This window comes from Chlamydotis macqueenii, chromosome 24 (genome assembly GCF_036417535.1).
Source record: "Chlamydotis macqueenii isolate bChlMac1 chromosome 24, bChlMac1.mat, whole genome shotgun sequence".
Classification (NCBI taxonomy): Eukaryota; Metazoa; Chordata; class Aves; order Otidiformes; family Otididae; genus Chlamydotis; species Chlamydotis macqueenii.
The window spans coordinates 6,927,502-6,950,529 of NC_141579.1; the positions used below are offsets into that span (position 1 = coordinate 6,927,502).

General features: G+C 55.6%; 1 protein-coding gene across 5 annotated transcripts in view; it reads left to right on the top strand.

The window, feature by feature from the left end:
• CADM1 (cell adhesion molecule 1) overlaps nt 1-20,799 on the top strand; it is a 117,428-nt gene extending 96,629 nt beyond the window's left edge. For 2 of the 5 annotated variants that reach the window (XM_086766211.1, XM_086766212.1), the window contains 2 exons: nt 20,053-20,184; nt 20,456-20,799. In XM_086766211.1, coding sequence (XP_086622337.1) covers nt 20,053-20,184; nt 20,456-20,574 — 251 coding nt within the window. In that variant the 3' untranslated portion in view covers nt 20,575-20,799. Of the gene's footprint in view, nt 1-8,178; nt 8,212-13,087; nt 13,142-14,995; nt 15,100-20,052; nt 20,185-20,455 lie in introns of those variants that run through there. The other 3 variants (XM_086766209.1, XM_086766213.1, XM_086766210.1) reach the window with 3 other exon arrangements.
• Nucleotides 20,800-23,028: the final 2,229 nt, after the last annotated feature.

Sequence of the window (23,028 nt, forward strand, 5' to 3'; positions counted from 1 at the left end):
TTTTCTGTGTACTAGCCGAGCATGAAGCCTGGGGAAAAACAGCAAACAAATCACTTCTTTTTCTTTCTTTCTCCCCTGAAATACACCCACCGCACCGCGCGAGCTCTAGTCCCGGGGGTTCGACAGGTCGGGCCGTCCTCGCTGCGGGTGTTCGGGAAAGGCGGGAATTGCCGGGGCAGGGACGGCTGTTAACGCCGTTACTGGTGGCCGGTGCCGGGCTCCTTCGAAGGAAGGAGGCACGCGGCCCGCGAGCTCGCTCGGCACGGGCGGTTGTTGCAGCCTCCGCCCCGTCAGTAGCCGTGTCTGAGCCACGCGTACTTGGAAGCAGCAAGTTGGGTCTGTCACCATTTACCTCACCTCACGGGAATCGGGATGCTTGTTCTCACGCCGGGGTGCTGGTCTGGCTCTGATAAGCCCTCTCGAGTGCCACCAGTCGGTTTTTGGGTCAAACGCCGTCTGTAGGGCCCTTTTTGAGGGTTTTCCCTGGTTTTTCCCTGTCTTGCGAGAACAGAGGAGTAAAACCAGCCAGCTGATGGCGAGACACCTCTGCCACGCGTCCGTCGCGTTTGCTGGCTAGACCGACTCTCTCGCTCATGAGGAAGGCCTTCCCGATTTATTTGTAATCACTTGCATTGTCATTTTTCTGATCCTTTCTTTTCAACTGCTGTTTTTGCTTTTGCTTGCTTTTTTTTTTTTTGCCTTTTTTTTTTTTTTTTTTTGAGGTGGAGGTGACAAAGTGCAGGTGAGGATGGGCCATTGAATAGCTGATGGCGTGACGTTTGTGGTTGCTGTAGACCACCCCCTGTGTAAACGCCTTCACGTTTTATTTGCTGTGACGACGTTGCTGCGCTGACTCTAACTGGCCCGCTGCGGGCGTTCTGTAGCTTCTTTCCTCCTGAGGTTTTTGCAACCCAGTCAGACTCCGCTGGCACGGACAAGCGGTCGAAGCCTTCCTTCCAGCGTGCCTTACGGCGCACGGCCCGCCACCGTGCCGTCCCCACCGTGCCGCTCTCTGTCCTCCTCTTTGCAGGTGGCTGTCAGTAACGCCGAACCGCGGGCACCCAGGTCGGATGCTTGCGACGCTGCGGCGACCGCTTCCCCGTTCTGCGATTTGGTGCCTTTGTTTCAGTTCTGCTCCTCGTTTCCTACCCTAACCAGCTTTCATTTCAGAGGAGGTTTCGGACTTCGCTCAGGTCTCCTTAAGAGCTGCTTGCAGAGAAGCTCGGGCCCGTGTCTCTCCGCGCAAATGATCGTGCGTACGGTTTTGTTGTGTTTCGCGGCAATCTGTTAATGCTTGCAGGGATTTTTGGAAGGCTGGAAGGAATTTGCCTGGCTGCTTGGTTGACCCCGTGATGTTTCTGTCGGTGCCTGCAGACGCTGATGACCGTCCTTTTCCCGGGAGCTGGGCTGTCACCAGCCTGTGGGTTTAGGGATCACCCCAGGACCGGCTTCCGAAGCCGTTTCGGGCTCCCCGGTGGAGGTTGTTCCTAATAAAGAGCGGTTTTGTTGTTTGCTCTTCCGCTGCAAGCGTTGCAAGCTGTTTGTGAATTTTCGGTGGCCTCTAGGCTTCCCAGCTCTCCTCCACGCTACTTTCCGAGCTTTTTCGTGTTAAAAACCAGAAGGGAGGTGGGCGGTTCTTGAGGCCGAAGGCGGCCGTCACCAGGACCCCCGTCCGAGCTGGTTTCAGGTGTGGCTGTGGTCTGGCTGCTGCTGCTGTTGGGTGGTCCAGGTTTGGCGGCAGCCCTGGCAGGGTTTGCGTGATACCCGGAAGGTGCTCAGCACCCTCGCGGTGCAGCCGGGTGGTGCTCCTCCAGTCCCTGTCTCCAGGGGTAAGAAACCACTCTTGAAGTCCTACAGCTTTGCTTTGAGCGCGGAGGCGAGGGGATGATGGTCTTCCAGGAGGGAGGACCTTCCGGCGCGACATTTTCCCAGCCATTTCTCCTCAGTAGCTTCCCATCGGAGCACACCGCGGCCCTGAGGATCCACGCTGCCCTTTGTGAGGACGCTGCTCCATGGGGAGGTACGACTGCGTTGGAAATCGGTTAGGCACGCAAAGGTGCGTTGGCTGGCAGCTCTTTATTTCCTTTACAGCAGAATCGTGGGTTGCTCTTCTGTCAGCCTAGCAGAGGTCTCTTGGGGTCAGGAGCGTGGGGTGCCCTACGTTTTTCACACACTTTTTTTCCCAACGATGGAGGATCACAAACTTCAGGCTTGCTGACGTCCCGTTGGCAACACCCGAGCGGGTCTCCCTCGGCTCCTTGGTGCCTTTCTGTTGGCTTTGACCTGCTGAGGAGGCTGGAAGCGTAGCGAAAATGTCATGTTGTTCACAGACTGCAGCAGTTACCGCTCACGATGTGCAGGAAGAAGATTGGTTAATGCTGATAGGAGAAATTTTGGTGTTCTTCCCTGATACTGATCCAAGGCTGCATCTTCTTGACGTGTGTCTTCACGTCTCCTGCTCACAAGGTCAGCGTGCTTTTCCCACAAAGAGCTACAGCTTCACCTCCCGTCTCAGCGCAGGAACGTGCGCGTGTGTGTTTTCCAGCCAGCGACGCGGCAGCGGGAAGCTGCAGAAGCTTCTCCTCTTCCATAGCTAGGAGACTTTGTGGCTGGAAAAAATCAGGTCAGATTAACATAATCTCTAGAATTACATAGCATCGTCACGTTGAAATAGTTTTTAAAGCCTCCAGAGACAGTTGGTACCTTAATTCCCATCGTCACCAGACGCTGGAATGGTCTCCTGGCGTGACAGAAGCACTTTGGTCGCAGGCGAGGCGTTCTTGTCGGCGCTGGCAGGCTGGGTGCCAGGCGTCGGCCGGCCAAGCCGTTCCTTGGGGTGAGGGGGATCGGAATCTGGTTTATTTTGCCTTCCCCCACATTTCTTGTATAATACTGGCCTGGTTCACGTCCCCTGAAACCACAGGGTAGTTCTGAAAAACAACTGTCTGGTTTTAATTGAAAAAAGAAAAAAGAGGGAAGAGACCCCTGCACTGAAGAGTTTCTCTGTCCAAGGCTTGTGTTGTGTCGGGTGCTCCCCACGTGCCCACGCTCCCTCCGCAGACCCACCGAGCGCACGCCTAGAGCGAAGGGTCCCTCCATCGGCCCCCCTCGCTTGGCATCCAGGTCCTGTACGGCTGCGCCTGTCGGCTTGGCCTCCAGCGGCCCGCTGAGCCGATGAAGTGGATTTACAGCAGGAAGGTCTGGGCGACGGTCTCCGAAAAGCTAACCTGCTGCTTTTTCCAGGAGGAGGAGAAGAAGCTGAGCTGAGTTTCCCAAACTGCACGGCCTTTACAGCCTTTCCTCTGTCGTCGTTGCTCTGCCGCGGGGCAGGTGCTTGGAAAGCTTTCCTGCGCCGGAGCCTGGTCTTTTCCGTGTGTCCTCCGCCCGCACTGGTGTGCTGACCGTCCTTGGGCGTTCAGCTCTTATCGCTGGCAAGCTCCCTTTGTCAGCTCAGCTCGTCCTTGTGGCTTGGTTCGTTAAGACGTACGACGGATAGAGCGGAGCGAGCTGCACCGTTTGAATCACCCCGGAGTCGCTCTTGGAATACCGGCTTTGGACAGCGGTGGTTTCCTGGGAGAGGAACGTTCGTCCTAGCAGCAGGATGCCGGTTTTGGCTTGAGAATTCCCAAGGGTGCTCGAGCCTCGCCCAGAAGTTTGGTTGGGTAGCACCAAGCCTGTGCTGTGGCTGTTTTTTTTGGTTTTGTGGGGTTTTTTTTTGATAAGGAGGAGCCAGCAAGCTGTGTGACTTGAAGGCGTTCAGAAGTCAGCGAGCTCCAAAGCGGGAGCTGTTGATGGATGCTGAGGCTGGATACCGCGTCCGGAGCAGGGCCCGCCCAGGTGCTTGATGTCAGCGTGCAGGGGCTCGACCTTGTGATTTGTTCCCCCAAATTATTTCTTATTTAACTTCTGCTTTCCGTTGGAGCTTCTCAACGTCCCTGGTAAAATGTCAAGTTAATTTAAAGACGATATTGCGCTCTTCTGACATTTTCATCCAGGATGTGACTGCGTTACAGGGAAAAAAGGGAGAGAGAATAGCTGACAGGCCTGTTACAGGAAAGAGAGTCAAATAAAACTCAGCAGTGATTTTGGGATATTTTTCTTCTTGTCACACGCAACTGCCGTGCAGATTGTGATCATTTCTGTGAAACACCTGCTCTGCAAATCAAAGCATCCCTGCGGTGCGTTGCAGCATGCCGGCGCACGCAGCTTCCCGCGCGGGCTGGGAGCGGTTTGCGGAGGATCGGGCAGGGTATCGTCACGCAGCGCGCGTTTCGTCCTTCCGGGAGCAAGGGCTGTAGCACCTGAGGGGTCCTCAGCCTCCTGTGCCCCTCGGACCGCGCTCTCGCAACGTCACTGAAGTGTGACGTCCCTGCTGACGTCCAGCGGGTTCCCTGGGAACGAGGGGGATGCTGTAGGGCTTTTTACCGGCTTAAGGATTGGAGCGGAACGGAAACCCTCTTTGTGATACCGCGCGCCGGTCCCTGAGGCTGCCATGAGGGAATCCGTGCTCACCCCGGTCGAGTCACTGACCGGACTGGCTGTTCTTTTCCGTTCAGAAAGCCATTTAAGAAGCGATGTATGGAATGGGTGTCTGTAGTTATTGATAGCTCTTTCAGTTACAGAAGCAGAAGTGGGTTTTGCCGTAGTTTTGGCGCTGTGCTGTTGTCATTCCCTTCACAATAGCGGCGTGCCGGCTGCCTCTCCGAGGCTGCAGCACCGCAGCTCCAGTGTTCAGCCGGCAAATTTAACGTTGCTGCTGGGGTTTTAATATTCCTCCATCGTACGCCTTCCCTTGGAGGCTGCGGACTAATTACGGGCGAGTTTAAAGGGCCCAGTCTGCCACGCTCCGCAGACAGTTTGAAGTTGGAGAGGATCCATTTGAAAAGACGCGGAGGCATCGTGACGGAGCTCGTAACTCAATTCCGTGCTGCCCAGATGCCTCCCTGCAGCAATTGTGTAAATATGTGCGTCTGTCGGTGTCTGCGTGCACGCTCGGGTAGCTCCCTAATGAGGCGGCGAGCGCCTACGACCTGGGCGTCGTGCGGGTTTGCTTAGCTGGCGCGTAACGCCGTCTGTACCGCGAGACGAGGCGTTAGCCTCTTCATTCAGAGCTGGCCGCGCTGAACTCCGTTCTTACGGCCAAGGCTAAAAGGAAATCGCGGTTAAGTGAAACGTGCGGCTTTCTAGAGGCCAGTGGTTCCTTTCTTTAATTATGAACCAGTCCTCTGCTGAATTTACGTGCACGTGGGTTTTGACAGACCGTTGCGTTGTTTTACGTCTCCCCACACGGCCAGTTTTGTTGTCGTACCGATCAGAATCGGGAAGAGAAGCCGTTGCCCTAGGATGGACAGGAGCACGTCGAGCTGTGTTTACGCGCTCCCCGCGCCCCCTGCTTTGCCGCCCGGTGTAGAGCAGCCCTTTGTTCAGCACCAGCTGACCTCTCACGATGAGCGCCAGCTCTGCGCGATTGCGTGGCCGCTCTCCACACCCCTGGCTCAGGGCCAGAACGGTGCTTTCTGGCGACGGCAAAGCCTTGCGTTGGCTTCGTTCAACCTAAGCTGGGTGAGAAACATATCCAGGACTTGCTTCTTGGTCCAGGTTTAAGGGGAAGAGATGGTTTTTCTTTTAGGACGTGGGGCAGAAGCCTCATCTCTGGGGAGCTGTGAGTCTGGTCGGGCATAGAAACGTGGCGTAGAAGTCAACAGTGCGTACCTGGAATTTGGGAAAGCGCGTTTAAAGTTAGCCAGTCCTTCCTAAAATTCTGGGTTGGCTTAGCAGCAGCATTGCTGGGCCGGGGCCGTTCCTTCCTGCCTATGGCAGAGCAGCGGTGGGGTTTGCTGCAGGCACGGTTTCACCTGTGTTGACGAATTTCGTACCAAAGCAGCGGTGACAACTTTTCTCTCCTCTGCCGTGCGAGCGCTGCAGCAGCGTGCCCGTGTCGGGGCGGGTTCTTTGCTTTCCTTCAACGTGAGACCGTTCCTCTTCGGAGCACCGTGTGCGTGCAGTCCTTCTGCTCAAAGACGACTCTGGGATTGAACCGGCCTTCCAGAAACTCATGCTGAGCTTTAACTGGTCTGTGTTCCCTACTGCACCCATCCAAGCCATTTGCTAATCATAACTTTGTCATTCCAGCCGCAGCCAGCGTGTTGTGTGACTCGGATCTTTGTTCGCACTTAAAACCGCTTGAGAACTTTGTTTTCTGTAACCTGTCGGTCTCCGTCCCCGGGCGGGGAAGCGAGATGCACTGTCCAGTTTGCACTGTTCCTTGACTAATATCTCTTCCAGCCCGCGAAGCCAAGTTTGCCTTCCGCAGATCCTCTATTTAGCGTAAAAGCTGACGTAACCTTTTTCTTTCAGGAAGACAGTAAATTGAGCCTGTTGGTAGGTGCCAGGATGCTATCTCAGGAGTTAATCCTCAGTTTTACAGCCCCTCCTAAACACCAACGCCCCCCCGCCTTCACCACCGTTGTCCCCTTGGCCATTTGCTGGGTTAGAAGGAGGCAGCGTTTGGGGATTGCCCCCCGAAAGCAAGGAGAAGCCCCTCTCGTGTTCTCCCTTTCGCTCTGGAAGGCGTCCCGTGCAGCCCTGCCAGAGCTCCGGCAGCGGAGCGAGCGCTGGCGTACTTACGCTGCGTTAGACTCGATTGCCAGGACGAGCGCAGGAGATGCTGGCAGTGGAAGCAGGCTGATGACGGCTCGGTCATCTGTGATGCAAATCTCGCTGCAGTTTGTTCGATTGTGCAGGGTTTATTTGTTTTGCTTCCGTAATTAAAGCATGTAGACCTCGTACCTGTAAGTATTGTGTACTCCTCGTATGACTCCTGTCTTCGCTGGTGCTGCAGAAATTCAGGCCTGGGCTGCCCTCCGCTAAATTGCACAGGAGCAGGTCCTCCTTTTTCCGCTGCTGCCCCGGGACGTGCGGAGGCCTGCCCGTCGCAGGGTGCTCCGGCCGGCACATGAGCGGGGGGAACCGCCGCCCTGAATTGTCTGCTGTGGCCGCAAAACGCCAGCTCCGGGCTGCGTGGCAGAGACGCGCGGTAGAGCGCTTCTCTACGCTTACTCCGAGGATTTTATTCATTCAAACATTGCCTGCGCCGAAGCGGGGAGAGCCGTGCGGAGCCTGGGCTCTGCCGTCAGCGCGTGGGCAGGGGTTCACAGAGGTGTGGTCGTGTGGTGAGAGGCCAGCCCGCTACAGCGAGCAACCAGCACCACAGGGTACGCAGGACCAGATGAAAACCAAGGGAGTTTCCATAGCTGCGTAGGCCGGTACCTTGGGTAACGTGCGTAGGTATCAGTTGGACCTGTTAGCATAGAAGAAATAACGTAGGGCGGTCAGCAAAAGCCTTCAGATTTGGGTCAGTCTTTAAAATTGGCTGTTGCACATGGCTGTGAAGAGACCAAGCATCCCTCAGTCAGCAGGGCAGCAGCCCCCGGGAGTTTCCAGCGGTGGAGTCAGCTTCAGACCAAAAAACTCCAGTATATTTCAATTACCGATAACTGGTAACCAGTTAACTGGGTCAGGTTTTCACACTGAGAAAATCCAGCATCTGACAGGGCGTGGTTCGGCGTGGCCGAGGCAGAGGGCCGCTCGCACCTTCAGAACTCGATGCCTGGTTTCTGGGAGCCCCCTCATTTTTAGCGTTTGCTTGCCACCCCCGAAAGGGTCCGGGTTCCGAGGCTGTGCCCTGGACTGACGGGCTTGCAGGTGCCCTGCACGGGACGATGGAGGAGAGCACTGGGAGCGGATCAGCCCCCGGCCCCGCGCGCTTTGGTGAAGGCAATGTTTGAGTGCGTAAAAGCCGTTTTCGGAGTCTCGGCGCTTTGTCCCGGTCTTGAGCTTCCGTTTTGGTCCTTGCCAACTAAAGCGTTGGTGTCGGTGTGCTCCCCCGTCCCTGTTCCCCTGACTTTGCAACCAGCAGTACATGTTCTGGCAAGGTCCTGGAAAAAGAAAAATTTACTGTTTTCCTCAGGCTCATAGCTTTTGAACTGGAGGCATGTCTTCTAAACAGTGCAACTCACTTCAAATGCTTTTTGCCTTTCATTTTATTATTGCTTGTCACGCAATGTTCTTTGAAAGCTTGCTCATATATTATCTGTTCCATTTTTTCCATTTTCCCTTTTTTTGCATGCCGTTCCTCCTGTTTCTTCCCTTCCTCCAATCCTCTGTTCCCGTGTGTAGACACAACGGCGACGACAGAACCGGCAGTTCACGGTTGGTATCACATTCCTGTTTCTCTTATTTCTCAGCGCTGCTGAGTGGCAAGACAAGCCTGGGAAGGGGAGGCAAAAAGGGGAAACGCAGTCTTCAAGGGAAAACCGTCTTTCAGGTGGACCGATCTCATAAACTTAACATGGTTTTTAGGGCTGGAAAGTCTGTCTGCTCTTGTCATTTTCTGTTGTGAGCTTCGCAGCCGGTTGGTTGTCCCAGCGCCAGGCAAGCAGCGGTTCCCCCCAGCCCCGCGGAAACGGCGTCGGCGCAGGAGCCGCGCCGAGGGCGCGAGCGATTCTCCGCTCATCTTGATTACTGGGGTCATCGCTTCACGCGTGAAAAAGGAACCCAGCTTTTGAGAATAGGAATCCAAGTCAGAGGTGCTTGAGGGGTTTTCCTGCATTTTGAGTTCGGCAGGCAGCGCGTCCGGCGGGTCCGCCGGCACGGGGTGGTGTTCGGGGGTTGCTCCACAGCGGAGCGCTCGCCTCGCGGGTCAGCAGTGCAGTTTGCGTTACGCTGCAGAAGGAGATTTGGAAAACAGAGGGCAACACTTCCCTATCAGCCTAGCAGGCTAGCAAAACGACCCTCCTCGTCTGCTCGAGGCAGCCTGGCGAACAGCTTGGCAGCCTCCTCACTCCCGATGTTTTTCAGGGACCCTCAACGCTCCCTCCTGCCTGGACGCGGAGCAGACCGTGTTTTGGCACCAGCTCGCTTTTCAGCTACAGAGCCGAAACCTCTGACAGTTTTAATGGAGGCTAATCCACATTTCAGTTTGCTATTTTAGTTTCTTTTAACCCCGATAAATCGGCAAGGCATGGCAAGGCAATGAAAGTCCCGGTGACATCTTGTCCCGCCCTGTGCTACCACTCGTGGAAGTCAGGTGAAGGCAAAACGTTAATGTCCCAACCGTTAAGCGACGGATAAGGCCTGTAAGAGCTGACTCTGAAGATGGCGGCGCAGTTTAATTCCCTGCGCGTCCGCCGAGTCGCGCTCGCTCAGGTGGTCGGGGTGCGGCTGCTCCTTTGAAGTCCCAGCCTGGCGCGTCGCTGCCTTAGAAGTGTCTGGGAGACGAGGAAGGCTCCGTCCCCCTCGTCCTCTGGTCGGAGCAAGCGCGTGGTGCCACGCAGCGTGGTTGCAGGGCAGCCTGCTCAGAGGAACAGGGGCCGCAGCGCTGCTCCAGCTTGGCTGAGACGAGACGCTCGCCCTTCCGTGCTGGAATTTGCTGAGAGAAGGTAGATGCCCTCAGTCAAAGAGCAAAGTGGCCTGCCATCTCGGAGAACGTACCCTTTTTGCTGTTTTTCTCTGGCAGCCCTAGAAGTGCGGAGGTACGGATGCTGGTCCCTGGTTCCTGATGGCGTTTGCCTTTTCCTTTGGCTCAGGAGAGCCCAAAAAGCAGGATTTTAGCTCAGGGAGGCCCTGGGAATATTTCCCCCTCGGTGGGGCAGACCGCTGCTGCCAGGGTGCCGACGCTGAAACGACGAGCGATGCCGGTGAATGAGCTGCCGCAGACTTTCCTGCCTTAACCCCAGCCGCTTTGCGCTGAGCCCCCCGCGCTCGCCCGGGTTGGGGGGGATGCTTTTCCCGTGGAGACTGGGGGGTTTCTTTCCAAGCTTGTGTTGCTGGAGCGTGTATGGAGTACAGCAGGTGTTTCTGTATGTTGGCCGTTTGTTCTTACCGGTGTCCGGTGGGAGTGAGCATGTCTGGGAATGACTAGAAAATGCATGGGCATGAACTGCAGCCAAATGGATTTTCTCCAAAAAGCGTTTTAAATGAATTGGGGGAAGAAAAAAATTAAACAAAGGGGAAAAAATACAAAAAAAAAAAAACCCAAAAAAGAGATTGCTAGCACAGAAAATTAACGAGAGGCTAGTGTGGAACCAGCACAATACGTCAATCTGGGAAAGGATTTTTGAGTAATTTAATTTTTTGGAGTGTATCCTAGAGGACTGGGGGGAAGGAGTCCTGTATGTGTGTGCATGTCAAAGCGGTAGCGCAGCCCCTGCCGTTCCCTTGCCCTCCGGAACGGAGCCGACGGCAGCGATGCATGAGTGACCTAACGCACGAACGTTGTTAACTCTTTTGTTGAAAAATGAGAGCTTAACTGTGAATTTTCTGATGCCCTCTCTCCTTTCTCTGCACTGTTCATTGCCAGAACTCCAGTAACAGCATGGTCACGGCCGGCAGGAAGGCCCGTGCTCCCTGCACCGCGCGGAGCCGGGCTTGCCCGGCTTGCGCCCGCTCTCCTTCCCTCTCCCTTTGCCCTCCGTGGTGTCAGGGCGCGCAGCTCCCCGCCCGTTCGCAGCCGAAACGCGGGCAGGCCGCGGTGGAGCCGGGAGAGTAGCGTCTCTGGGAGCCCGCCACCGCTGAATCCGGAACGAAAGCGCTCGTTCTGCCTCAAAATGAACGTGAGAGTTCCGTTTGGCAGCCGCCGCGGCTCCTCGGCCGGCCGGGCAGCCCGGCCTTTGCGGGGCTGCGGCCTGTTGAGACGCCCACCCCACGTTTTGCACAAGCAGGAGGCGCACGAGCAGCCGCGGCCTTACACAAGGCAGTCTTTTGCAACAGCGACGACTTAATTTCGCCGCTTTTTTCCCCAAATTGTCACCCCGCCCCGCTGTAAGCAAAGAGCTCTGCCAGCTCCCGATGGATTTCTCTGCGCCCGTCGCAGCGAGTCGCGCTTGCCGGGCCGCTGTCTTCGGGCGGCCCCGTACGCGCATGCGTCTGCTCGGCGCTGCGGCCCCAGCCCGGGCAGAACTTCTGCTCCTCCTGATGGCAAGGTAGGGTGAAAAAAATCTCTTCCGAAGCTGGCAAAGCAGGAAGCCTGGAGCCAAGGTTAAAATAATGAAAGCATCCCAGTCGGGAACGAAGAGCGACAAGAAAATACCTTGCCCGTAATGCAGCAGGTAAATTGCTTTATAAGCCGCAAATTCTTCCCCAAAGGGCCGTATGAATTTTTAATTACAGCCAAAGCAGGGTTTTATACGAGAACATTCACCGCTACCGTGCTAAGCTCTCGTTGCTTTTCCCAAATAGCGCTCGCTCTCCGAAAATGAGTTTTTCTTGTCTGAAGGCAAAAGCTCAGCCCTGCCAGAGCGCTCGCCGGCTCACAAACCTCACCAAACGCGGCGGCGCACGAGGAAAGAGCCTCGGTGCTTTCTGCATTACCGTTATCAAGCGGTTCTGCCCGTCCAAGCGCCTTTTTCCCGTTTGGAAACGCCCTACTTAAAAGTGCAACTAATTGTAAATACATCCCTAAATATATTTTACCGATCCGGTCCTTGGGGTGGCTGAATAAAACATCACAGGGCTCAGGATTTGTGTGCAGTGCTGCCGAAATCGCAGCATAAAACGGAATCCCTAATTGGTTATTTACAGCTTGAAACAAAAGAGGAATTGTCTTCTCCTGGAAAACGGGAGGTAGCGGAGGAAGCAGCGGCGCCTGGCTCTGCCGGCCGCCAGCTCTGAGCGCCCGCTGCGCCCGTGTCCCGCTCCAAAGAGCCGGCGGGGGCTGGAGGGGTCGCGGCCGGGCGTGCCGTCCCGTGGGCTCGCGCTCGGCAGCCGAGGGGAAAGTTGGCCTCCCTTTATTTAACGGGAGCCGCGGCAGGCCTGGCATTCCTCCGATCAGGAGTGAAAAGAAGGGGCTTTATCGGCTGATATGAAAGTTTAAAGAGAAAAATCAAGAAGTAATTTACCGCCCATTTACAATGCCTCACAACGGGCTCCGATACCGTTCGGTGGCATTTCTAAGCGTGCCAGGTGCAGGTAGGAACCCAATTGTTGAATTGTTACGTTTTCTTTTGAGAAAGGCTTTTTTTGCCTCATAAAAAATGCAGCGTTGCCCTTTTTCATTATGGAGAAAATGTGGTTCCTTCTGCGTGCGAGGGAAGGCTCTAGGGGAGCGGTTTTGGCGAGGTAAAAGCTGAACGGCTCCTGTTCTGAGCCCGGGTTTGCGTGTCCGGCGCTCCCGCGAGCCAGCTGGGCTCGTGTTTGCGCGTTGTGTTCGAGCAGAACAGGAGGGCTCCCGGAACCCGGGAAACGACCCGTGATGGCGGTGTCTCTTCATGGGAAGGATTTTTATTTCTTTTTTTCTTCTGCCTCCCATAGTAACGCCGTACCGGCCCGCCTTGGACGAGGTCTCTGAGACCTCCAGGCACCGCTTTGCCCTGAGAAGTTCACTCCATCGGATGCTCTGTCCTCCCCCAGACCCCCAACATTTGCCCAAACAAGTTAGAAAATAAGAGCTTTACGGACAGCGTTAGCTGCCTTCTGTGGGCACGAGAGCGTGGCCTGCCTAGCTGCTTTATCAGCTTTGAGGATAGAGGCTTTTTCCGTAAACGCATCAAATTTGGGAAATTAAAAGAAATGGGTTTTATCAGAATTTTTTTTGCAGAAGATACAGGCTGCAGTCTGCACGTACAGATGCCTTACGGTTTCGAAACGGGATCCACAATCTTCACTAACTGCTAAATTGCTGGGCTTGTCAATATTACCAAAAAAAGATTGGATTTTGTGGGCAATGGGAAGAAAAATTGCCGTTGCTCTGCGAATGCAGAACCAAAATCGAACTGGACCAAATCGGGAAGTTGCCCCCCGCTGATGACCAAAAGATGGAGCCGGGGGGTCTTTGCATGCTGTTGTGAATGAGTGATGCTGAGTCCGTGTTTCGTGTGCCAGCGGTGTAGGCTGGGGAGTGTTTCTGTCCGTAATAAAGGGAATTGTCGCAGTTCTGCCACAAAAGTCACTGTGCCCAAACCGCAGAAGAGGGCAAGTGACTGACGCCTTATTTCCCCCCTCCCAAGAAATTCACCCTCAGTTCTTAAGTGTGTTGTTTTTTTGTCGCTGGAGAAACGCAGAGAAAAATGAGTTTGTTTTTACTTGTAAGGCTTTACTCAGTTGCCCAATTCCGCAGAGGAGCTGGACTCTGGGGACCTCTCAGGTAAGGGCTAGCCCGTAGGTCAACCGCGGCGTTTCTGCGCTAGATACCGGTTCCACTCCCGTTTCTGCCTCTTGGCCACGTCGCACGGTATAGTTGCTGTGGTGTAGCCCTTCCTCCCGCGCACGTCTGGCAGCCTACCTGTGCGCTGTTGGGGTTTCCCTTTTTTTTTTTTTATATTGGCTCCCATTTCCATGCAGCACCCTTGGAAACGGGCAAGGGAGACGGAATGTTTCGGGTTGCCTCCCGGCTGCCGCGCCTTCGGCGGCCGGCCGTGATTTTTGGAACGCTAACCTGGAGACTAGTCGGGTTGAAACTTTATGTTTGTAAAACACTCAACTCGGCCGTGTTGTGTGAAACCATCTTTGAAAAATGCAGCCAGCACTAAAGCTCAGCTGCTCGGTGATTTCTCGTAACACATGAGGATCAGAGTGGGGCTAAAAAGCAGGTGATTGCTTTGTCAGCGGAGGCAAAACCGAGGAAACGGTTTGAAGCCCGCTATCCGCGCTGGACTGACAGTTACATAAATACAGCCTTGTCGTCGGTCCTTGCCAGTTAGCACTGATCCAGATAAATCAAAGCCTCTCCACCAGATGCAGCTGGTACGTTCAGAACAGGGGGACGAACCCCTGCTCTCCATGTTTTGCCAGTCTTCCCAAGCGTTTTTTGAAATTCCCCCCATTTTTTGGCTCCTGCTTCTCCGAGCATCTCTGCAGGCGCCTTTCACCCGCTGCGCTCTGCGGCGGGCTGCGAGGCCGAGTGCCGGCCGGATCGCGGGGGAACGGGGCCCCGGCCCCCTGCTCCTCCGGGGAAGAGCCCTGCCCAGAGGGTTGTACCCCAACGCTCTTCCCCTTCGGGGTCTGAGCGTGGAGCAAACGCTAACGCCAAAACAGCAGATCCCCGAGCCCTCGGCTCGTCCCATAAAATGCGTTGTTTTTATCCAGTGGGATCGGAGGCATCTCTCCCTGAAAGCCACTATAGGTGCGCTTTGGCCAAGAGGCTAGAAATGATTGATGCAGTTTGTTTGCTAACACCTGAGCGATGCTAATAATTGTTATTGCAGGCCTGGGCCCGGGCTCGTAGGTAAGGAGCACTAGGTGTCTGTTAAATATCGCTGTGAACTGTTTTGCTCTGATAAGCTTCATTATCTTGTTGATTTGTATGTCTTAAAGAAAAACAACACCTTTTGGTGAACTGAAGAGAAGAACAGGACCCAGTTCCAGAACGGAATTCCTCAAAATGGGTGTCTGCTAGCGGCCCTGCCTTTCCCTTGAGTGCCGCTGTCTCCGCGTGGCGCGTGCAGCTCGCCGCGGAGAAGCCGTGGCCGCGTTGAACGGCTGGCGCGTTTTCCTCATGGCGTAGCTCGGCACTTCCAGTTTTCTGAATCTTAAACCTGAGTCCAGATTCCCCCAGAACTTGCCAGAGAGCAGCGCGAGCGCCCATCGTGCGCTGACGTACACCCATTTTGGAGCATCCGCTTTGGCTGCTGGTTGGGTTTTTTCCCTAAGCATTTCAAAATGCTGCTTGTTTTGATCGCGGTTGTTTACGTACGCCCAAAGGGGAATCGTACCACGGCAAACACGCCAGTGTCACTAGAGGAGCAGAACAGAGCCCTGCCCCATCCCATCTCCCCTGCCCAGGCTCCCGGGAAACTGAAATAAGATCCCGTTTGCGGACCGGGCTCGGCAGGTTGGGGCTGTCGGACGGGCGCTCCGGGTGAGCGCTGGAGCCGAGCGCTCCGGCGGGAGCGGGCGCCGGGAGCCCCGGGGAGCGGCTGGTGCCTCGGCTCGGCCCGGGCGGCTCGCGGTGTGCCGAGCGCGTTGCTGCGGTGTTTGCTCAGTGTGCTGTTCCTTCCAGGTGCTCCTGGCTCGCCAAACGCTTCAACGGAGGCTCTGCCAACTGTGCAATTAAGTAATGTGTCCCTTGCCTTCCCGCCAGGTAGCTAGTTTCCAGAGCCGCGCGCGCTTTTCCTGGTCGAGCTGCGTGTCCGTACTCCGCAAACCTCGCGTGCCTAGCGCGGGAAGGCGGTCGGGCCGACGCGGAGGGGTCGGCCCTGTGCTCCCGCAGCCCGGGGTGTCTCGGTCGACCGCAGCGTTCGTTCAGCCCTGTCTCGCAGGTGGGGTTCCTGCTCCGTGCTCTGTGCTGGCCCGGTTATCCCGGTTCAGCGCTCCCGTATCCCCATCCCCCCCGCTTTGCTGGGGAGCGTTGTCAAACAGGGAACCGTCCCGAGGGACGCAGCGGGTTTGATGAACTAATCAAAACCTGATTGAGCGCCTTTGTTGGCGGGGATGCTGATGGATCGGTTGCCATCGATCGGGAGCGGGGCTCCGTTTTGCAGCAGCGAGGAGTCCGAAGAAGCAGCCCATAACCATTGAGCGCCTGTCACCGTGACTGGGTTTATTAAAACAAGGCGCGTTATTTTTCACGAAGCGATCCTGAAATGGGTCACGGAAGGGGAGCTTATTGATCGGAGAAGGATGAACTCCCCGAGTTCCTCTGGCTTTAATTAGGCCCAATTCAATTACGACACGACAAGCAGGTTACCGCCGCTCTCTAACAGCCCATCGATAAATTGGCGTGGGTGCGCGCCCAGTGCCGCGCTGCCGTAACGGATAGCGTTATCGCTCCTCCCGTCAAATACAGACGGACAGCTGTCGCGCGGCGGCTCGGAGCTAACCGCAGCCCCAGCTCCACCGCTTCAAAAACTCAGCTCCAGAAAAGGATGAGCGGGAGTTCGGTGGGGAAAAAAAGTTAAAAACTTTGAAAAGTTAGCGCTAGCTTTGCGATTCCTGTCTCTTAGTGCACAGGAGCGCTTGGCTTCCCGGTTTTTCAGAAGCACGCAAGTGACTTCAGGCCTTGGGCACCTAAATCATGGCCAGCAGCGAAAAGTGAGGGTTTAAGTCACGTTGGCGTGCTAATTGCTTAATGAACTAAACTTTAACAAGAGTTAAAGTTAGGAATGCTTAAAAAAATTGCTTTAGGTTTTCTTTTCCTGGCCGCGATGCAGACGTTACGCTGACGCCTGGGAAGCGCGGTAGCCATCGCGCGAGCGTGTGTGTGCACTTACACATGCCCACACGCAAATTCCGCCTGCGCTGTCCCGCATCAGTGACTGCCGCTTACTAAAGGACTGGAAGCTAGAATATGCAGAGATATGTAACTTTTTTTTTTTAAAGCCTCATTAAAAAGAGAATCGAACCTTTTTATAGAGTAGTTGGGAGGAAAGTCTCCCATCTGCTAGACCTTGCCGTGGGCGCCTGACCGACGTTGTTCGGGTACTGCTGTTAACAGCTGCCCACATTTTTCCATGAGACGGGCCACAGACAGCTGTCTTTAAACCGGTACATCTGCAAAAGTGCTGGAAAGCTTGAGGTGGTGGCTAGGTTTGTATTTTAAAAAGCGCCCCCCGTTGCGTAAAAAGCCCCGTGCCCGGGAGCCGGCTGGTTCGCAGCACGGCCGTTAGCTGACGGCGCGTCCCCGGAAGGTAAGCGGCTGGCGCCTGCCGCGTGTCGCTCCCGACTCGGGATGCGCCCGTTAGCGCGGCGTTGGACGCGGAGGGGCCGGCCACGGTGCCTTTCCGCTCTGCCTGCCGTCCCAGCAAGCGCTGGTCTCTGTTAAAGGAAAACTTCGGGGCCGGCGGCCGGCTGGTACAATCTCTGTTGGTGGGACGTGAGCCGCTGGCGACGGTAATACGCCAAACCTCGGGCAGAGCTCCCAAATTCTCCTTCTGGCCAGCGGCTGAAGTGGGTCCGCAGCGCTCTCCGCTGCTGTGCGTTGAGCTGCAGCGAGTTCAGTGCCACGTCAGATAAAATCATGGCGTCCCTCTAACGCGGGGCACGGCCGCGCTGCTCTCGGGAGAGGCATTGCAGCGGCTGAAGAGAAAAATTGATTCTTTTTTTTTCCTGCGTACGTGCAGTCACGGCAAGGGGATTGTACCGGCGGTGCCGCAGTTTTCCTTTAAGGTGCTTTGGGAGGGCGCAAAGCACCGCCCTGCCCGAGCGGAGCAGCCGCGTCACGCATGTTGTTCACAACATGCGGCCATGTCTGCACCCCCCTCCTTGTCCTTCCCTCCCTCCTTCCGCTCCCACCCACAGAAAACCCCACCGGAAACCCAAATAGCAAAATTCCGAGGGTGCGAGGTGAAGGCCAGCGCGCTCCGGTGTACGTTAACATCCTAACCGGAGCGCTCCGCCTGCGTACGTTCGCTGCTCCCTGACGAGAGGGAATTAAACGTCAGAAGGATTTGTAGCGTCTGTAATTGAACTGAGAAAGGCAAATCTGCAGGAAGAATAACGTATCGGGACTAGCAAAGAGCGTGGCGTTTTGTCAGGTCCTGCCATCCCCTCTGTCCCCTCCTCAGTAACGCAGCGGTGATTCCTTTTTTCATCGGAAGCGGGAAGAGCTCCTGTGAATCGGAGACGGCCTCTTAGAACAGATTCCGCTTCTTGAGGTCGAGTCTTTCTTGGCACAAATTTGGGGAATTGCTCCTTGCTCCATTTTTTTTAACGACCAGAGCAATAAGGAGCGACAGAGAGCGAAGTGGCCGCTCTCACGCTGGTGGCGTGCAGATCCCGGCTGGTGGGATGTCCCGAGTGCCGGGAGACAGGCTCCTAAAAGCTGCAGGTGGTTTATCTTGAGAGAGCAAATCGATGCAACGTGGAAAAGATCCGAGGTGGATTTTGGCAAGCGTGGGTGTTTTAGTGCCTCTGAACGCGGGCTGTTTTCTTTAGAGAGCCCTTCCGCCTGTTTCGCCAGCGGAGACCGGTTCGGGCCGTCGCCGTGAGTCCCAGGAGCAGGGAGGCACGAGAGCCGTGCCCTGCCCGGGCTCACCTAGCCAAAAGAGAGCGGCGGCCCCGTGGGAGGTAGGAGCGCGCCGGCAGCTGCCGCGCAGGCTCGGCCGTAGGCGCTTCGCAGCCCCTAGGCAGCCTCGGAAGACATTTGATATTTACAAAGCGTGCGAGCTTGAAGATGAACTGGTTAGCCACGCACGTAATAAAATAAACTGGCAGCCGGCGCTTCGCAGAGGTCTTTTTTAACAGAAATAATTAAGAGAAATGGCCCTGCGTGTCTCAGGAGATGAAATCACGCTTCGTAAACCGCTCTGGCCAGAGCCATCGCCGCATTTTGCACGGAAGCCCCTTCTCGGGGAAGCGCGGTCTGCCCGCTCTCGCCGTGACTGCGGACTGAAGAGCAGCCCTGACGGAGGTTGGGCGCGAGGCTTCGGCTTCGAGTAGCCCCGGCCGGGCTCGGTTGCTTGGCGGAGAGTTAAGTCTTTGAAGGCCCGGATTAGCGGAGCAGTAGCTTCCCTTAAGCCCGCCTCGCCCTGTCCCAGTACAGCCCAGGAATCCCCAGCGCTCCTAGTAGAAGTGACTGGAAGAAACACTCAAAGGGGCTTTTTTTCTGGAATTGTTTTAACTAAAAGGCGCTTTCTGGTGCTCCCGGTCGCTAGTTATTTACTTAGGCCCCTCAGTCCTTACCCTGGGAGCGGAATTGGAGATACCGATAGCCAGCGTAAATCCCGGGCTGCCGCCCGAGGGCTTTTGTAGGGTCTCAGCTCCGCAGAGCGCCGTTACCTGTAGCTGTCACGGAGCTGTACGCTTGATCGATAAACTTCAAATATTATCAGAGGTGGAGGCTTCGGAGGTTTGCTCTGGCCTTTGGAGGGAGACGGAGATAAATCTTTCTTAAAAATTGACTTGCGTTTGCGCTCTCAGTCTTCCTGGCAAAACGCATTTCTCCTAGGTGCCGGGGCAGCAGCACGCCGGACAGATTTATAGGCCGCGTGCTGCTTGTAGTGAGAGACTTAAATGGTAAATCCTTCACATATGACTTCACAAATCATGTAAAGTTAAAAGATTTTCACCGTTTCTGTTGCTGCTGTGCTTAAATTGTGAGGTATGGCCAGTAAATCATCGTAATGGAGGTGTCGCACTTGACTCAATAAAAAAAAGAGACACAATGGTTTAGCTTCTATTCCAAAATGTTAATGTATTAATCAACGGGAGAATAATTGTTTCTTACTGCGTTATAAATCTGGCTTGCCATTAGGATTGCGGCGAGGGTTGATGTAGCCGCGTTCTTAAATTAAAATTGTTTACACTGCTATACATCCGTTTTACATGGCCATAGCTCATTCTGGGTTCATCTCGGAGCCGTTCCTCCACCACATAAGTCATTCCTCTCTGGGGTGACGGCGTCCGGAGGGAGAGACGCTTCTAAAAGAAAACTAATTGCGTGGCGAGGAGTTAAATAAATGAAAGGAAGGGGTTGGAGGCACTGCACCATTACTGCTCGCGGCTTGGGAAGAGGGTTTTCTAGCTTGGGGTGGGGCTTTCGCGTGGTCGCACCCCGCGGCCTGCGTCGCGTGGCCGAGGCGGTGTCTCGTGACGAGATCTTGTCGAGCGGGGGGGAGGATGGTTGTAAACGCGTTTACCACCCCGGCTTGGTTGGCTTTGGTCAAGGCTTTGGGGCGCAGCTGACACGTTTGCAGCGGAGCGCTTGTTAATGACGTTTCTCCAGAGCTGGCGGTTACCGTTCCCGTGTTGCGCTGCCGGTCCCCGTGCCCGCATCCCCCGGGGAGGCTGACGTTTGGGGAGCGTTCTAGGGAAATGTCCCAAAATCCATGCCCACCACCCACTCCATCTCTCCTCCCCCTCTCCCAGCTGTCCTCCGTGTGCGTAGTGGTAGTGCTGCTGCTTATAGCGGAAACCGCCTCGCAAGTCCAGCCGCCAGATCAGTTCGGCTTCGGGCGGGGTTCCTCTGGCCGAACTCATCTGCGTAGATAGCTCCGAGCTTCCCCCCTTTCCTTTTGGGAGCGCAAGGGGGGCTTTCCCAGTCCTGAGCGCAGCTGCAGCCGCACCCCTGAGCGCGTCCTAATCACTCCCGAATTCTCATTCCTCTTCTGATCTCAACAGATTCTCGCGCAGGTGAGGAAGGGGCGATACGGAGCGTGGACCACGCGGTGGTCGGCGGTGTGGTGGCCGTGGTCGTGTTCGCGATGCTTTGCCTGCTCATCATTCTAGGGCGATATTTCGCCAGACATAAAGGTAAGACGACGACCGCGGCTGGACAGCGCGGGGGCCTGGCGCGCGTTTCCCCTTGCCCGCCGTGTTGCGCTGGAAGGGTGTCTCCCGAAGGGATGGGCGAGCAGGGAGGCCAGCCTGCCTTGGCGCTGCCGGTATTCCTTCGTGGCCCAGCCCGCTATTTTCTTGTTTTACGTGGGTTTTTTTCCCTTTCTGCTCGCGGCAGCGGCGCTGGCTCTCTGAAGGCCGGGGGGAGGCCTCCGACGAGTGACGGCAGCCCCCGCTTCCCTTGCAGGTACATACTTCACCCACGAAGCCAAAGGAGCCGATGATGCGGCCGACGCGGACACAGCCATCATCAACGCAGAGGGAGGACAGAACAACTCCGAGGAGAAGAAGGAGTACTTCATCTAGAGCAGCCTTGGTTCCTGTGAGGTGTCCGACCGCGGACGGTTACTACTGGCCCTATTTAAACGCTACAGAGACAGCGAGATTGGAAGTTGCAACCAGCTTGTGTCTTCTTTTTTTTTTTTTTTTAAAGAAAAAAAAAAAGCGAGTGGGTGGAGAGTCGTAAGGCTGGGAGGGTCCGGATCTGCTGTGTAAAAATATTCCTCGTAAAGTACACTCTGCTGTTCGACACCTCGGTTTGTTTGGGTTTTCTTTTTTTGGCCAAGTCCAGCTTGGATTTAGTTTAGTGAAGTCATTTGCAGAAGATTCTGTGCCTTGTTTAATTTCTGTTCATTGGGGCGGGGGGAGGCGGGGAAGAAGGGGGGCTTCTGTGCGTGAGTTCCCTTCGGGTTTCTGTGGCTCTGCGTTTCCCCTGTCCTGTTCTGGTTCTGCAGTTGCCGGCTGGGACCCCGCGGAGTCGGGGGCTTTCTGCGAAGGTGTTTCTCTTTCTTTCTCCCCTCGCCGTTTTCCGTTCGGAACTCGAGCTCGTCGCAGGAGAACCAGCGCGTTTTAGATTCCGTAGTTTGCAGTTCGGTGTGCCCACGTCCCATCCCCTCCATCGTCGCGAAGGCTTGGATAGACAGACGTGGCTGCCCGCGGTTCGGGCGCTCGCCATGCTGGCGACCAGGAGACGGGCTGGAGCTCGGCAAAGGCGCCGCGCGGCGGCGGGGAGCCGGCCCGGGGTGAGCCTGCCAGACGGCCCCGGGCGCGCGGGGGGCTCCGAACCGGCGTCACCCGCCGCGCGGCTTCTCCTCTGGCCCCACCGCTCCGGCACACTCTCCCGGCTGGCCCGGCCTCTCCCGCTTTGCCCGCCAAGGGCGCGGGAGGCTGCGCGCGGCCGGCCTGGGTCGCCTTCTCCCCTCGGTTTGAGGGCGCCGGCCGACGCGCCTCCCCGGCGCGCGCCAGAGCCCGGCGCGGCGAGCGAAACTGCCTTTTTCCTACCCGCTGAGTAAAGTGTGGGAGCTCGCGTTCAGTGACAGTGCTAACTCACTCACAAAGCCATAGGTGAAGAGGAGACTCTAGGTACGCTAGAACCGTGACAGGTAGCAGACCGCAGCGAGGAGACGGTACGAAAGGTATATATGCTGAATTTTTTTTTTCTTTTTTTTTGGTGAGTAATCTTGGATTTGGAGCGATACTTTTTTTTACTGTGTTTATGTGGAAATGTATGCTGATTTATTTAAGGGAAGCATTAATCTTAGTGTCAGGTTGGTTTTTTTAGGGGTTTCGGGGAAGCGTTTTCGTGTGGTTTTTTTTTTCTTTAACGGTTGGTTTTGGCAGAGCCCTTACAATGCGGCAGTCCTTCGGGAACGGGACGGCCGGGTGGCGGAGAGCGAGTCCGTTCTCCCGCGGCATTCCGTCTTTCCCCTTGTCACGAGAAGAACCTGGCAGAAATTCCTTTTTTTTTTCCGAGCGAGTTTTGTCGAGCGCAGCTCTTTCCTGAGCCTTCAGCACCGTCGCGGAGCCGCGCCGTGGCGAGCAGCACGTTGGTTGGAGCGGAGCGGGGCTCTGGCGCCCGTCGGGGCGGCCCGGCTCGGAGCGGCGGCCCGGCTCGGAGCAGCCCGTCCTTGTTTTGGAAGTGTACAGTAGTGCAGTGTTACCGATGTAACTTTGACTTACGATGTTGACATGTCTCAGGTTCATGTGTTTTGATTGGTGTTTTCCGTCTCAGGTAGATTGCGAAATTTCGGCCCCACGCATTGGAGAAAAACAAACCGAACCGCGGGATGAACCCCAGGAAATTGCCAGTTTGAGTTGTCTCTTGGTTTCTGTATCTTTCCTTCGGTATACAGTGCGCTGTTTGAAATGTATTGTTGAGTATTACTTTGTACAGCTTTAGGTCATTAGGAGTTGGAAGCGTGGAGAAAGAACAACCTTGTTTAAGGAGCACGGCAGATGAAGGACGCGGGACTGATGCGAAACAACCTTGTTCTTTGTTCACCTGCCTTTTTATTTCTTCCCCTTAGGCCAGTTCTGTTTAAGGTGTCCATGGAAGATGTTGCGGTGTAAGAACACACATATCCATCTGTTCCCATTCACATTTTGTATCGGTTCACGTATACCATTTTTACAGAGGAAAAGAAGTACTATAAAATATCTGTCTTCTTAATAAAAAAAAATTAATGTTACAAAACCAAAGCTCTTTTTGTGCTCTTTATCCCCCGCCCTTCCGGAGACCGCGGTCGCGGGGACCCTCACCCTCGGCTCGCGCGCCGGTGCGGTGCCCGGAGGAGGAGCCGCTGCTGAGCAGGTAACGCAGGTGACGACGATCCAAGCAGAGGAGCGCCTGACGGGGAGAGGCCGGCGCTTCCAAACCGCCGGCCCTGTGCGGCTTCGCTGCGTTAGGTACGGCTGCTTCGCGTCTCCTCGGCGGCTTTCCCGGTCGTAATACGTGAGGTCTGTTGGCCTCGAGGCGCCAAA